We start from the raw sequence: 16,474 nt of genomic DNA, 5'->3' as shown, positions 1-16,474 counted from the left end.
TGTCTCAGTGGAGGAGATAATTATTATTATTTTGAATCGCTGGGAGATCAGGAGCAGAGTTTCTCTAAAGCTTTATGTCATCACTTTGTTTTGTTGTCAGTAACAAAACAATAGTCACCCAAACTTAACTCCACACAGATTTATACATAATGACTGACAAGGAACAATCTGCATGGTTAAGATTGTGTACTTTAATATCCCCGGGCTTTGGAAAATACTCTCTGCTTTACTCTTGTAGAAGATCTGAAGGAGGAGTGGTTTCTTCCCTTAGGGCTCTGTTTTGCTTCCATTTGAGTGCATACTTTGTTTCCCTCTTGGTCTTGGTTTTGATTTTCCATCTTTGGTGTCTTCTGGTTTTTCAAAGCAAAGCTCTCATGCTTTGTTTGTTCTTTCTCTGAAGGGGTTTACAGGATCTCAACGGTTTCAGGGGTTCTGTAATTTGTTTCTAACTCAATTTTGATTGTGGATGGAGGGTTTTTCAACCCCTTCAGCTGATTCACTTAAAATCTGTAATGTCTTCGATTTGGCCAACTTGTAACTCTGATGTTCTTGTATTCCTGTCATTGTTGCTTTACCTTACAGAGCAGAGAGCCTTCAGCCTGACTGAGACTGCCAAAGAAAAGAGGTAAAACTAGTGTGTGTTTGATGAGCTCAGGAGCTTTACTCTCATCTGTTCTCACCACCCGCTACTCATATGTTCTTCCCTTTTTAGGCATCACTGTTGACCTGTGGTTTTAGAATGACTTAGAGAGGCTTACATGTGTGTATGTGTGCATTTGCATGTGTATCCTCAGTATTAAGTCTGTGGTCAGAGTGTGCAGGATGTGACATACTTCCTGTTGAAAGACCGGAGGTCAGAATATGCTCTGATTGCAACCTCAAAATACACCCTGAGTAAACAGTAAACCTCCAGGCTTTCCTGGACTCCAGACCTCAAAGACAGTTGTTATATTGTAGACCACATTAGTAATACTGAGGTTGTTGTATGTACATATGTTTGTATTCATTTTGGATGCTTTGTAATGTTTTCATGTTTATTTATGTTATGATGTAACAAAATGAGCTTTTTCTTCATTTCACAAATGACGCAATCCATTTTAATTTTATAGTTTGTTTCATCACACTGCCTCATATGTTTTTAATGTGCTAACATACTTTGTCAATGACCATGCTTCGCTAACAGAAAAACCATAACAGGCAATGAAATCATCATAGTGGATCATTTGGTTATTTTTTTAGAATAGATCATATTGATACTGCCAGTCTAATCACACACATCAGCCATGCTTGTTCCTAAAAGTCAGCTTCATTTAACAATCACAGGTGTAGCCCCTGCCTTAAGCATTGGCTAATATAGTTTGTGGTTTACTAAATCAGACTGTCACTCAAACATCCATGTTACCTTTTAACCCTCCTGTTATGTTGCGGGTCAAGTTGATCCTTTTTAAAGTCCATTTCAGGCAATATATGCCTTCCAAACAAGCTAAATGCTGCATAAAAATCTGGGCAGCATGTGACAGAAGAGGTGTCGTGTTAATCTATCAACATCACTTCATAAAAAAAATCAAAATTTCAAATAAAATAAACAAAGATTTGTAATGTAAAACTATTGTATTTATATTTAGGGCTTTCCAATGTACATTAAAAAAAGTTTAAACATTAATTTTGATTAAAAACGAGTGAGTTATCCTTATTGAACCATGATCTGTGAGAATTAAAGAACACCAGTGGACTAAATCTTGATTTAAATGGTTAGTAAAGGAGTTAAAAACTTAGATTTAAAAAAATGTGTATTAGGATTTTTTGGGGTTCTGACACTTTTGGATAATTGAATAAGCCCCGGGTCAAATTGACCCAGGAACATTATTGCTGTTCCAGAGAAACGAACATATCAGGAGGGTTAACAAGTTAAATCTGTAGTCATGTTTCTCTTCCACACAAATTTCATTAAGCTGAGATGTCATGTTTACCTTCAAATCCTGGGTGCCACACCTGTTGCCGAAACACAACAAACTGGTCTGAGGTTTGTTATATCTACGCAGGGTTTTGGGTTTCCGTAAGCGGGCCCAATCAGCAGAGGAGGAGAGCAGCAGCGCTTCACACCAACATCTCACCCTCACAGAGTTCCTCAAAGAGTATGTTTTCACCCATATGCCCTCACAGCCATGCATGTGTGGCTTCACTCTTTCTAACCCCGTCGTAAAACCAGCCCCCCCCCCCGACTCATCCATTAACCACATGGATACTTTGCAGCTGTATTTGTCATACTGGAGACCTAAGAAGTAGATCGTATCAACATCTTTCCTTCAGGTCACAGAATTGGTTGATCGGATGTTGCATGTTCGTCTTAACGTCTGTCATCGTTGCCTTTCAGAGAGAATGCCTAGTGTTACTAGCATAAGTAGCTGTGGGTTGTTGACAAATTATTAATTGCATCTTGTCAAGGTCATACTATGAATAGCATCTACTTGAGTCCATAGTGACTTCCAAGCATGCCAAGCATGTTGTTAAGAGTAATAGTCTGTAGACCCGGGGTCCTGGAAGACTGTCTGGACATTCTTCCTTTCCAGCATGACTCTAATGTTCCTTATGATTTGGTTTTGCTGTATGAATAATATAAGAAACTGAAAATCTCGGTTTCATAGAGAGTGTGCATGCTGGGCTGAATGCTCCAGTCTTCCACAGGCCGAAATTATGTATAATTATTCATCATTGCTTACTGATATGCTCGCGTTGAAACAGGATCGAGGATGAGGAGTGGGATAAATACATAATCCCGTCAAAAGTTGAGTCAGAGAAATACAAAGTGAGCCGGACCTTCAGCTTCCTGAAGAACAGGATGTCCAGCACTCGCAACAAAACCAAGGTGAGACAACACAGACTCTGCTCCAGCATAAGTATGGTTAAAATGTCACCTACATGTGTGTAAAACATGACTGAGAAAGCATTGCATCTGAACTTTATATATAAAAAAGACCAAGTCAGAGCTGAAGACCTCCCAAAGTATCAGACTCAAAGGTTTATCACCTCTCAGACAGGCCAGGTCAGAATTCCTGTGCCGGGGAACCTTTGTCTATGTTCGCTGCCTTTATTTGGCGAGAGAGAAAATTCCCTCTCCTGTGGTCGTAGCAACACGACCTGGTTAAAATATCCTCTTACATAATAAGTAGACCCCCTCCACACAGCGTGAGGAACCAAAACACATTCCATAGTATAGTCTCAATCCAATCAACGCGTGTGCATGTGCTACAGAACGTGTTTCCATGTATGTTCAGACACGCAATGCTCATGAACCGTCAAAAAAAAACATGCACTCTTACACTTCCTTGTAAAGTTTGATCAGAAAATAAACACTGAACTATCACACACATACACAGAGGAATCCCCCTAATGCCCCCCTGAGGATAAAGCACAGCAACAGCAGCCTGTCCCCTTGGACCTTAGCAAAGTAAACAAAGAGGCTCGCTCTGAGGCCCCATTATTTCAGCTTAACTCCACTTAAACAGGTGTGTTTCAGCAACAAGATGACTGCTCAATTCCTGTGTCCTCCTGCTGCTTACAGTCTTGTTATTTCTACTTTGGTGGCTTACATTATACTATGGCATTAACTGCTACATGAGAATGTTATGACCTGCATTTCAGGTGAAGGGGAAAGAAGTAAAAGAGGGAAAGGAGAAGTCAGGAGCTGCTAATGGACACCAGTTTGTGCCCGTGTCTCCATCTGGCCCTGCTCTCTGTGTGGCCTGTGATAGGTCTGTTTCTGGGAAAGAGCTGTTGCAGTGCTCCAGTAAGTACTATACTGTCAGTGCTGTTGTTATTTTATGTGTGTGGTGGCTCAACTGTTTAGGGTTTGTGTAAATCTTGTTGCACGTGTTGCCTTGATGTTTTGTTTAGCAGTAGACATAAGGTTGCTTTTCTTCCTCCCACAAAGCCAGCATGAATCGTGCGCAGCAGGCCAGTTTGACAGCCATCTGGACATCAACTCCAGTGATGTTGTAATTGTGTTTATTATCAGTTAACTGATGAAATTAACCGAGAATTCATATGTCTTTCTCTGCAGACTGTTTCCTGAACGTACATAAAAACTGTCGAGAGTCTGTTGCAGCCTGTGGAAAGGTAAGATCAAATATCACGCACCTCATTTGATCTCCAAGCAGAAAGCAAGCATAATCAACTATTTCAATAAAAGTTTAAAGAGAGAATTCGTTCTAAATTAGTGTACAAACATTCAAACCAGCTGTTTGTGATGAAGAACTTGTATCTGGGGCTGCTTTGTGTTTGATGTGTTTCTCATTATGCCATGGGTTACAACCAGATGCTCACATTCTGTTGTGATTTTAAGATATTTACCAGAGTGTCGACTGTTAAACATTGCATGGTTTCATAAGTCAAACAATCTCTCTAAAGGGGAACTCGGTAAAATCTAACAATCTATCGGTTTACTCGTCCTAGTTAGAACTGCTTAATCCTCAAGGAAACACTGATTATCTGATGATATCATCTTGTTTATCTGTTTTTTGTTTAACACTTGAGTGAAGTCCGCTGAAACACATTTTGTTTGAGACGCAATAATCGTGCATCCCTGTTCTTACAACATTTCGCTCTGCTGTTTCTTTGAATATTTTTAATAATGCATTATACATTAGGGATGTTCAAACCCAACTAATTTCACAGTCATTTTAAATTCTGGCTGACTGGCTAGTTTGAAGGTCAGAAAACAGTCAAAACTGAGCACAGTTTATTGAACACAGCCAAACACAGAGTGACAGTCTTCCAATTAGTATCTGCTGTCAGAGCCGGAGGGTGCAGCTTAGGGACCGCAACTCTGGGACAGCATCTCTAGGACCCTTGTGTTGTTGCTTACAATGAGGTTAGACCCTAAGAATGCTGTCCTTTGCAACCACTGGGGGATGCTGTCACAAACAATAATGGTCTTAGAATTGAGAAATGTAGTCTTCAATCTGCAACCTACAAGTCTGCAAACACATTCTACTCTAGTCTGCAGGCGAATTATGTCAAATTGGCTTGCTGAGTGTGGTGAACATTAACAGAGCTGGCACTAACAGCCTTCAGTCCTATTTGCAGGTTAACATCCACATGCCTGTGCTGGTTACGTACTGCTCCAGTTAAGTAGTTGCGTACCTGTTTAACCAGAAACAGCCTACATTCAACTTTATCCCCATTTTCTAGTTCAAAATATCAACAAACCACGGCAATGAGATGCCAGCTGTTATCAGTGCTCGTACATAATAGTTTATTTAATTGCCTACTGATTCTGGTGTCAACGAGTGAGAGTGACATTATCATTTAGTGCCTATTCAACACAGGCATTATACACATGAGGAGGGGCTAGACTCGGGGAAAATAAGTTGCTAAAACACCACTGTTTTTTTCAGTACACAATGTAAGGGCCTGTGTCCACCAATGGTGTTTTTTGTGCCAGCAGTACTTATTTTCTGTCCAAAACCAATGCAAGTCAGCGTTTCAGTGCTCAACATCCAAGCTGAAAAACTACCATTGGTGTCTGCTGTTTTTTGCCGCTGCACTCACAGCAATCTCAGATAAAGGAATTTGACTTTTGAAACACCGATGCAAATCAGTGTCACTTCTTCACCACCGACCAATCATAAGCAAGAAGTGGTAGGAGCTCTGAAATCAGCTTTGACAACAACAATGTCAGAGGTCCAAACAGAGGAGAAACTAACCACATTTGTTTTTTCGAGGGTACAATCTTGAGGTCTAGAGTTGCTGCTAATGCTACTACTCAATTATTATCGATAGTTTTTAAGTTTTCTTTGTGAAATTTCATCAAATAAAAGCAAGCATACAAAGCATTTGAAACCAGACTTAATAGTCAAAATGTATAGAAGTAGCAGTGCCACCGAACAACTTTTGTTTTAGCAACAGCAAGTGCTGGTGGGGAAGTGCACAGCCAGTACAAAGAATGCCATCAGTGGACACAGGCCCTAAGTACTCACTCTCTGAACTGGAATCTGAAATCACTCTCATGTTATTGCTACTCTCCGGCTATAACATTAACTAATTCTGCTCTGTACTTAACAGTCTGAATTCAGACTGCTTAAACATCATATTTCCAGTGTATCAGAAACCTTATAGGGAAATGTGAGGAAGTTGTTGCCGTCTATTGAGCATGTCTAGTAGTGTGAAACGCAGGCTGTGTGCCAGCATCTTCCGCAGTGTAAATCCTGCTTTTGTTGCTGGTCATTCTCCCAATCCTTCTCTCTGTTCACTGTCGCTCTCTGCTCTGCTGTGTATAAAGGCGACAACATGCCAAAACAACACAATAAATAAGTTACTGAAGTAGAGAAAGGCTGATGGTGATAAAAAACAGAGAGTCAATTCTAAAACTTGTTTACAAATGGACTCGTGAAACATGTTCAACATCACAAATTGATTATGTGTCTAACAAGAGAATCTAAGGGGGGGTCTCTTTGATGTTTGTATAAATTGACTCAAGCATCGACTGTAGGTTGTATTCCAAGCACAATAACTCGATTCTGAAAGCAAGAACACTCTGATTTACAGCTGTTGATTTTAATATTGTTATGTCTGTTCTCAGAAGCCACAGGAGAGGAATGCAGTGCTGATGAAAAGCAAGACTTTGTCTCTCCCACTGAGTGAGTCAGAAATTACTACAGGTCTCCCCTCCTGCAGTGTCCTCCTCCTTATCTCTGATTAATTAACTTGTTACCTGTCCTCCCTTGTTCCCCCTTAGTAGATCAAGGGAGACCCTGCTTCTTACGCTCGCCTTTTCTCTACCATGTTTTTCTTTCCCTGGTAAAAATAGTTAAATTTTAATCCCTCTCAGTGGGGGATGTGGCCTGGATTGTGTTTATGTGTGTGGTTGTGCATGAGTGCAAATCCTGAGTGTTTTTCTTGCTTTTTTTTTTTCTTCATTTTTCTCCATAATATGATATTCTGTGTCTTAACTGACTGTGTGATGTCCAACATTGGTGTCAAAGTCAAACAGTCATCTTCAATTACTACAACATATTGTCACAATTGTAGGCCACACGCCCAGTGAAGCACTGGAAAATAACAAACCAGACCTCCTCACAGCTTCATAATCCAGTTAATGTTACATTCAGTGACTACATAAAGGAATACACAAAGCGTTTCAATACAAAACAGACATTTGAAGTATTTGTTTGTAGGATGGGAAAGATGCCAAGAAGTGACCTAATCCCTTTCCTGCTCTCTGTCCTGGTTCTTCCTTCAGACTCAGTGAAAGAAAACTCGTCCACCTCCATTTTCTCCTCCTCTTCTTCACTGCCCACGATGACCAAAGAGAAGAAAGAAACCACCAACCCCCTCTCCAAAAGCCTCTCCATCTCTATAGACAGCAGGTAGCGTGTTTTACCACCAATTTATCAGCCAGTTTAGAAGAATGATCATTATCAGAACACTACATTAAGTATGGCTGGCCTTAAAGGGGTAGTACATAAAAAAATTATTGAATGAATTGATTTTTGTGAGGTTTTTATGTGCATAAGTTATATACAATGACTATCACTTCTCTTGTTTTTTTCTCTAGACGGCTGAGTGATGCAGCAGCAGCAGACAGTGAGTGCGGTGTGTCAGCATGTACTAACAGCTCATTGTCTGATGAGGGAACGCCGGTCACTGCAACACCTCCCTCAACCAAACCGCAAATCATCTCACAGGGTGAGAAAGAAAAGTTTAAATCACAATCTATCACACCTGTTGCACTAGAAAATTGACATTCTTTGGACTATGATTTAGATTAAAAGACATGTATTTTCCTTTTTATTGCTGCAGATGCTGTTGAAGCTTCACTACTGAGTGACCTGTCAGCTGACCTGCTGGGACTTGAGGTGGAGTCGTGGAGTCTGGCGGTCAGTCCGGAGTTTTGCAGGCAACATGACAGGCGGACAATCAAACGACAGGATGTCATTTATGGTATGAAGATACTTCTAAAAGAATTATTATATATGGAACATATCTACAATGCATACTTAATGGGTTATTTCAAATTAGATCTTATTAGTTGAGTCAAACCTCAGAGGATGGAGCTCAGGTCAGGCTTACTAACGAGCAGAAATAAAAAACAGATTTTTTATCTAAATACATCTTATGACACTCGCTAACTGACTGAATTGTTTGACCTTGTTAAACTTCAAATTGAATTAATAAACAAAGTTCCTTTTTGTAAGATTTTCAAAGAAAGGGTTGCAGTTATGGAGCCACTTGTATCCCCCTTGGTTCCACTGTGATTTTGCCAAACATTAGCTTTTAACCAATCCCATGATCAACTGAGGTTTCTGTCAAACAGTAAGGTACTTGCAGCTCCAGAAGGATACTGTAATGGTCAAACTCAGCATCTGATCTGCACCTTTAAAAATGCACATCCACTCTCTCTGCCCCCTCACAGAGCTGATGCAGACAGAGCTGCACCACATCCAGACTCTGACGGTCATGTCAGAGGTGTTCAGGAGAGGCATGCTTGAGGAGCTTCAGCTGGACCTGGACTGTGTGGCCCGGATCTTCCCTTGCCTGGACCCCCTATTGCTCTTTCACAGGAACCTCTTTAGTGCTCTGCAGGAGCTCAGACAGGCTACAGCCCAACCTGAGAACCCCCGAAATTACCTCATCCATCGGATCGGAGATGTGCTGCTTCAGCAGGTTAGTGAGAACAGTTTGGAGCAAATACAAACACGTACAAAGATTCATGTCTGTAACTTATCTCTAATGGCCACTTTCTCAGTTCTCTGATGAAAATGCGGAGAAGATGAAGCAGGTGTACGGAGAGTTCTGCAGCCATCACACCGATGCCGTCGGTGTCTTCAAAGAGCTGCAGCAACAAAACAAAAAACTTCAAAACTTTGTCAAAGTAATCCCCCTTTCTGATCTCCTCTAGCTTTTAGATAAGGAGTTTACATAAAACTGTCATGGTCCTCACTTTGGTGTTTACTTCTCTGCTCACAGCAACAGAGCAACAACTCTCTAGTGAGACGAAGAGAGGTGCCAGAATTCATCCTGCTGGTCACGCAGCGCATCACCAAGTACCCAGTGCTGCTTGAGAGGATATTACTGTACACTCAGGGTATGTCCACTCCACACATGAACAATAATTAGAAATGTTATTTATTCTGTTATTTATTTCACTTATCAAGCACAAACACATTACATAACAACACATTATGTAACAGTAAACAACTCTGAATGTGTGAATAATGTGGGCAGACTTGAGGGATAGAGGAAAAATAACTTCAAATGATGGATGACTGGCAATGACAGAAAAACATCTTAGATAAAACACAAAGCTCACAAGAAAATATATATGTTAAAAATGTCTTCAAAAGTTATTTATGAAAATGATGACTAATGATTAGAAACAAATGTGTCCAAAACAGAGTTGTAGTAATTGCAAATCTTATACCAGGTAGATATTCTGAAAAGTGCAAGAGATATTTATTTAGATTGATGCCTTTTTTAGTGCAAGATGACATCTCTGTTTTAAAAAGCCTGCTTTGGAAAATGGTGAGTTTCACAGCTTGAGTTAATTGGCAGTCAACTGACAAAGAAGAAACAATCTGCATAAAACCGCTAAGTAGGCAGAGAGCTGACATGTGCTTGACACTTCTGCCTGTATTGAACATATGAGAATTCTGAATGGCCAATTGTTTTTTGTTCTGTCTGCCTGAAAAACAATGTTTTGTAAATATTATTCTAACGTGGCTTTTTTATTACCATTTCCCTCCACAGAGAGAAGTCAGGAACACTCTGACCTGTCGAGTGCCCTGGCACAGATCAGAGACGTAATCGCTGCAGTGGACCTGACTGTAAATAAGTATGAGAGGTGTCAGGAGCTGCAGGAAGTGCTGGCCCGGCTGGAGAACAAGAGCTTTGCCAAGCTAAAAAATGGCAAGGTTTTCCGCAAACAGGACCTGCTTCGCAAACACAGGGATCTGCATTACAAAGGGCTTGTCTACTGGAAGACTGCTACAGGGCGACTAAAAGGTGTGAAGGAAATCATCAGTCCAGCAAAATATTCTTAAATAACAAAATAGCAGGTGTAAATAACTTTCTTCTCTTCCATTTTCAGATACTTTGGCTCTTCTGCTCACTGATGTTCTAGTTTTCCTACAAGAGAAAGATCAGCGGTTTATGTTTGCTGCTGTGGTAAGAAAGACTGGACCTGAAGAACACTTTGATATCAAAGATATCTAGCTGTCTATTTCCTTCTGTCCTTTAACTCATCTCCATGGGTTGTATCTGCTTTTACAGGACCAGAAGCCTCCTGTGATCCCTCTGCAGAAGCTCATTGTTAGAGAAGTGGCCAATGAGGAAAGAGGGATGTTTCTCATCTCCGCCTCCTCAGTGGGACCAGAGATGTACGAAGTTCACACCACCACCAAAGACGAGAGAAACGCATGGATGAGACAAATACGACAAGCTGTGGAGAGGTGTGTTTTTGAGAATCTGTGGGCTGAGTTTGAACCTGGTTAATGTGTGTTAGTATATGCATGTCTGTGTGTGTTATTCATTATCTAACCTAATGGTCTACCTGGCAGTTGTCCTGAGGAAGAGGAAGAGGAGGAAAGAACTGCTGAATCAGAGGAGGCCAGGCGAGTAGCAGAGGTGAGAGCTCAGAAGATCACCAAGTTCCAAGGTAAGAAAACATTTGTTCAAATACAATCTGTTCCCATACTCGTCACTCTCTGAGAGAGCCAGAAACAACACAACATCGTCATTTTTGTGTTTCTGCAGAGACTCTGTTGGGTCAGGACCAGCAAATCTGCAACAGCCTGGAGGAGAAGTTACAGCTGTATGCTGAGCTGACAGAGTTAACCCTCCGATCACCAGAAGATGTGCCACATCGCCACCTGCTGGTGCAACCAGAAACTGACAGTGAGACGCCAAGACAGGCCTCCTCCCTGCTCACAGCTGCACTTAGAGAAGGTAAACATAAAACAATACTGTTGATGCTACACATTTGAGTTTGAAAACACACTTACATATCTAATGTTGGCAAATTACAATCACTAGTGAACATAAATGTAAACCCGTCTGACAGGCTTTTAAGTCATTATTCCCTCATAATGTAAATTCACACTGGTATATAAATACAAAAGTTGGGTTTATAGGTGGGTGCAAATCATTTTTGGAATCCATGTTAAGATTTATCTATAGAAAATGTAGTTTTTCATACTTTATCTAGCACTACCTTGTGGTACTCTCTATGCTAAGCCAAGGCTGAAAAAATGCTCTAAGCCTGATCCTAGAGAGAAAAACCTTATATTTACACTCGTGGACACTACACTTTCAAGCAAGATGTATCAGTTTCTATATCCCTTGGTAGACAGCCATACACAAACGATATTTGAGAAATAGAGATTCCTTTATAATCCTTTACAACCTTCCTTACTGTCCTGTCAGTCCATAAAGATTACTATAGCTAAGCTCATTTCTTATCACTAATCTGTCTTTATGTGAAGAAAAGCTAACTGTGTCCAGCTTCCTGTGACACATTATTCTGTTTTATTTATATTGTACCATACATTTTACACTTATGCTAAATATATTGTGGCAAGCTGATGAGTTGAATAATGCTCAAAGTTTGAGATCTTCATCTAAAGAGCAGCTTCCACCGCAGGAGTACAACTTTATCGACAACCTCAGACAGAACACTGGCCAGAGGTCTTTATCTGTGCTTACAGTGTCAAACTCGTCAGCTGACTTAATGCTCTATAACACTCTGAAGACGTCATTTAACACGCATAACTACCACTGATTAATAACTGTACAACAATTATAATGTTGCTATCACACTATTTTTTTGTCATTCAACTTTTTATTGCATTTTTTTTCCTGTATTTCTTAGTTCACCACAAGTTGACAAAAAATGATATATAAGTTATACAAAACCAACAAAAAAAACAAAAAAACATATAATGATAATAAATAAATATATAAATACAAAAAAAGAATAATAAAGATAATAATAAAATAGCATTCCTAATTGTCTCGGTGATGTTTAGAGGTTAACATATATAGTATTTCATGTCACAATATTACATTGCATAATCATACATGACGTTCATCAGACATAGAGACAAATTAATTGCTCATCAGATACCATAGTCACCTTCTCCAATCATTTCCAAATAAGGACCCCATATTGATCCAAATACTTTAGTGTTATTATTGATTGTTTAGATAAGCTGTTCAAAAGAAGCTATCCTGGCCAGTTAACACACTTTTTAACATTAACAGTCACATGAGCCTTTGCTCCCATAGTTTTGTCCAAAGTGCAAGCTAAAGCCCAAGTCCAGGTCGCTACAATATTAAATATGTAAATATCAATTAAAAAAAAACAGTCTGTAATGGAAAAACACAAAAGTCTAGGTGAATAATCGAACAAAGTGACGCTGTACAGTAGTGAATACTAGCAGACTTGACCACAATATCACTTGACATGCTCTTCTTCTGCAGCGGACAACCTGATAACCATTCTGCAGGCTCGTGATGGTTCATCTCTAAGTCAGAGCTCTCCTGTGCGAGGACCAGAGGGCTGCAGCTACAACAGCCATGGCAGCAGCATCCAGGAGTCACCCTCTGAGCGTGAGTCACAATGATTCTGTAATTACTATCCAGATAATTCTACATTCTAATGTGTGTAGACTACAGTGACCAACATATCTCAGCAGTCACACTGACTCAGTCACTCACTCAGTCATTATGTTTTTTCCCGTGTTGCCTCAGCGGATTATTTGAGCACGCTCAGTATGAGCTCTACCTCTCTTGGATCAGAGAGCGAGCTGACGGGAATGGACAGTGCGTTGTGGAGCTCTGCTGCTGAGCTGAGGAGAGGAGACACCAAAGGGACACTGTTACAGGTTCAAACACATGAAATACTCATTAGCAGTGTTTGGTACTAAAACTAAGATGCATTATCGTGCCCCTGTAATAACACAGATTTCTGCAGGTGGCAGAGAGTGTCCAGAGTCTGACTCAGCTCCTCTATAGTCTGCAGGTAAGAAAGTATCTGTGACTGTATGTATGAGTATTTGGAATTGTGAAAGACTCAAATCAACATTAAGTATTAGTTTTTCCAAATTTAAATATACGTTTTTAATGCTTTCTGCCTTTTTTACTTTTTAGTTTATGTGACCTGAAAAAGCTAAAAGAACAATTCTTGATAAAGGACTCAACGGTGTTCAGATTCAGCAAGCTGGATACCCATTGATCAACAGTAGTGATGTTAAGAGGAATTCATTTGTGATCAAGTGTCTCTTTCTTGGATCGGCAGGCCGCTGTAACCCTCCAGGACAGCTGCTATGAAGTCCAGAAACTCCTTCTCCAGGAGGGAGACAAGCCTCAGCTTCGAACCCTCACTTCCCTCCAAAGCAGCGCGGTAAAATCAATATCTTTACTACATGCAGAGCAACACTACTATATGAGTATTTTGAGGAAGTATGACTAAAAAATCCTGTTTCTGTTGTAACCCAGGAGCTGGAGAAGCAGAGGAGTTTTGATAAGAGGAAAGATGAAGTAGAGAAGAAGGGTTTAGAGAGGAAGAAAGAGGAGGTGGATGAGGTGCAGAAACTCCACGTGAAGCTAAAACAGGAGCAGCAACGCTGGGACAAAGAGTGTCTAGTCAAAGAGAAACAACAGGTTAGTGTCATGTTTCTCAAGTGGTGATTGCTATTGTAAACAGAGTCTTATGCCAGTTTGCAGTAATTTCATGCTCATCTCAAAGCTGGCAAATCAGAGGCAACAAGTCAGAAACATCAGCTATTTTAATGTGGGATACTGGACGTTTAAGACAAACAGACTGAAATTAGATTTTGGTAAAACATAAAGTCAAGGTTTTGGTGTATCACAAAGTCCTGTGAGCTTAACCTCTGTGTTATCTTATTCCTTTAGATGGTAGATATCAACAGAACTTCCTGTGCAGTGAAATTAGATATTAATTTGTGGTGAAATGGTGTAACTTCCTTTTTCCTCAGAACACGGGTGTGAGTTTCTGCCTGAACATGAGGCAAACGAGTTTCTGAACCTGTGCAACTTTCTGTTGAGAAACTCTTATTAAGTTCTTCAAATATAGAACATGTTGTAGAACTGAAATCTAAAGTTTCAAGGCAATGGTTGGAGGGTTACTCTGGGTCCCTGCTTATCAAATGACTGTGATGAATTGTGTGCATATAAAGTAGCCCTTTACTGTGATCACTTTGTGTTTTCTCTCACTGTGGAGATGTATCATATCAATATCAGAATGGCATATATATATATATATTACAACAACAAAATCTGTTCAGCTTTCCATTGAAAAATGACCATCTGTGTCTCCAGAGTGAGCAGGAGAGTGTGCTGGAGCAGCGGGAGCAGCAGTGCCTCCTGGAGGCCGAGCGTCTGCGTTGCGAGCGTGAGGAGCTGGAGGCTCAGTTGCTGGAGTATCAGCAGAATCTGGATCGACTGAGGGAGGGTCAGAGGAGCGTGGAGAGGGAGAAGGAGACGATTGAAGCCCAGCAGAGGCTACTGCAGAGCTGGAGACACAACCGGCAGAGCAGCCTGCCTGTTACCATACCACTGGATGTATACAAGGTGAGAAAGAGGGAGGGAAGTGAAAGGAAGGTGGGGGATCATTAAGAAGATGAAAATGTGAAGTAGGAAAAAGCATGGATAATAGGTTGTTGTTTCCTGTTCAAGGTGTCAGGCCACAGCCGCTCAGGCAGCCTGGATGGAAGTTGTTCAGTGTATGAGAATGAGGCGGCTCTCCTCGCCTCCCTCAGGCAGAACCGCCTCAACCCGCCCGCCAATAACAACCAGCACCAGCGTCTGCTCTCTGTGCCTAGAAAGAACCAAGACGGCTCTCTGCACAGCTCCAGCTACACCGCCAACATGGGCCTCAGCGCCAGCCTTTACAACAGCCTGAACACCCTGCTGAGTCAGGCACACAGCAAACAGCCAGCAGACGGTCTTACATTCCCAAACTACAGCAACAACCACAGCTGCACCCAGCCTCTGAACCACTCCATCCACCCCTACAGCAGCAGGGTCCCTGCACAGCCACAAAGGCCCAACAATAGTAAGTGGAGATGTAGTTTTTCCAGAGTATAGCCAGAAACTACAAAAGTGTTGCTGTGGATTTGTGTCAGTCTTGGAATGCAGCTTCAAACATTGTTGCAGTTTTTCGTCAGATATTGCATTCATGATTTTTATGACTGTCCCGCCCATTTAAATGAATGTAAAGTAATGTTCACATATTAAAGTAGCATTCAATAAAGTTTGAAAAATAAAGCTCCTGTGAGGCAATCAAGGCACAAACTGATATTTGTTGTAAAACACATTATCCACCATATTGGTGTAGACATGCTCTCTCCTCAAGCTTTTACATTGTTCTCATTCTAGCAGACTTCAGCCCACCATCAGACAGGAGACCCCTTGGTCCCTGGAGGTCAGAGGTTACCGGTCACAGACTGTATGAGGACGACTACTCCTCATCTCCCTCTCTCACCCCCCTCCTACCCCCACAGGCTTACCTCTCTCTTGAAGGACAGAATGGGGAGGACGCAGGTGAGGAGAACATTGTTTATCTCTGAGAGTCGTCACAGCTGAACAAGACGTGTGACCTACCTGACATTCAACGGGACTGATAATAACACACATATTTGTTGCTTTGTTGTGCTTGTATGCGTGCCTCCACAAATGTGTGATGGGAATAAGTTAATTTTTTAAACCTACATGATCAAATAAGGGAAGAGTTTAAACAGGGGGGGGTGTATGTGCCTTTGTCAGTGTACATGTCAGCCATTAATATTTCTTCCTGTTTGAGGAAACCATTGTGCCTTTTTGCAAACAAACTCTATTTAAATCAGCTTTTGTAATTCTATTTCCCATGCTTTTACTCCTACCTTGACTCTCTGAAGTGTTTGTTGCACTTAGATGACGGCAGATGTTGCCCCAAATCCTGAGAGCTGGAGAATCAAGAAATCAGAGCAGAAGTTTCTTAGTTAGTCATGAGCACTTAAGAGAAATATTTTAGAGGCAAACAAAGCCCTTCCCCAAACTATGTATGTACAGAGTACTTTAATTTCTCCATGTGATCTTTAACAATATTTATAAGGGATTGTTGTCATCTTACAGACAAACAGATAAGCTGAAATGATTATATAAATATTGAATATGTGTATAGTTTTATTGAAAGCTACCTATGCACACCATGTTTGAAAAGAATGTTCTTATCATTACTTCTCTCACGTAAGTGCCAAAAACATTGCTATCTGATACTGTAAGTGATTTCTGTAAATGGTTGTACTCTGCCTCTTCATTTTTTGGATAATTTATTGTGTGTAAATTGCTTCATGCACTGTCAACATTAATAATATTTTGTTTGATATGTGTCTTCTTGTAATCTGTGTAATCAGAACTGTGATGTGCCCTATTAATATTGTGCTGTATATAAAACCATTGTGGAAAAACATCTGTG

The 16,474-nt window shown here is 40.7% G+C and overlaps 1 protein-coding gene across 3 annotated transcripts in view; it reads left to right on the top strand.

Annotated features, from left to right (window-relative positions):
* The window catches only part of LOC117819585 (rho guanine nucleotide exchange factor 28-like), a 42,270-nt gene extending 25,802 nt beyond the window's left edge, over positions 1-16,468 (top strand). For 2 of the 3 annotated variants that reach the window (XM_034693025.1, XM_034693027.1), the window contains exons 15-38: positions 583-625; positions 2,743-2,866; positions 3,643-3,787; positions 4,061-4,116; positions 6,581-6,638; positions 7,241-7,367; positions 7,556-7,686; positions 7,801-7,941; positions 8,414-8,664; positions 8,747-8,872; positions 8,968-9,085; positions 9,748-10,002; positions 10,088-10,164; positions 10,270-10,448; positions 10,557-10,654; positions 10,753-10,944; positions 12,478-12,606; positions 12,748-12,881; positions 12,971-13,018; positions 13,295-13,399; positions 13,495-13,659; positions 14,338-14,589; positions 14,695-15,073; positions 15,397-16,468. In XM_034693025.1, the coding sequence (XP_034548916.1) occupies positions 583-625; positions 2,743-2,866; positions 3,643-3,787; positions 4,061-4,116; positions 6,581-6,638; positions 7,241-7,367; positions 7,556-7,686; positions 7,801-7,941; positions 8,414-8,664; positions 8,747-8,872; positions 8,968-9,085; positions 9,748-10,002; positions 10,088-10,164; positions 10,270-10,448; positions 10,557-10,654; positions 10,753-10,944; positions 12,478-12,606; positions 12,748-12,881; positions 12,971-13,018; positions 13,295-13,399; positions 13,495-13,659; positions 14,338-14,589; positions 14,695-15,073; positions 15,397-15,587 (3,524 nt within the window). In that variant the 3' untranslated portion in view covers positions 15,588-16,468. The remainder of the gene's footprint in view (positions 1-582; positions 626-2,742; positions 2,867-3,642; positions 3,788-4,060; positions 4,117-6,580; positions 6,639-7,240; positions 7,368-7,555; positions 7,687-7,800; positions 7,942-8,413; positions 8,665-8,746; positions 8,873-8,967; positions 9,086-9,747; positions 10,003-10,087; positions 10,165-10,269; positions 10,449-10,556; positions 10,655-10,752; positions 10,945-12,477; positions 12,607-12,747; positions 12,882-12,970; positions 13,019-13,294; positions 13,400-13,494; positions 13,660-14,337; positions 14,590-14,694; positions 15,074-15,396) is intronic. The other variant, XM_034693026.1, reaches the window with a different exon arrangement.
* Positions 16,469-16,474: the final 6 nt, after the last annotated feature.

The sequence above is a fragment of the Notolabrus celidotus genome, chromosome 9 (genome assembly GCF_009762535.1).
Source record: "Notolabrus celidotus isolate fNotCel1 chromosome 9, fNotCel1.pri, whole genome shotgun sequence".
NCBI classification, from domain to species: Eukaryota; Metazoa; Chordata; class Actinopteri; order Labriformes; family Labridae; genus Notolabrus; species Notolabrus celidotus.
This window is presented reverse-complemented; position numbering and strand designations above follow the sequence as displayed.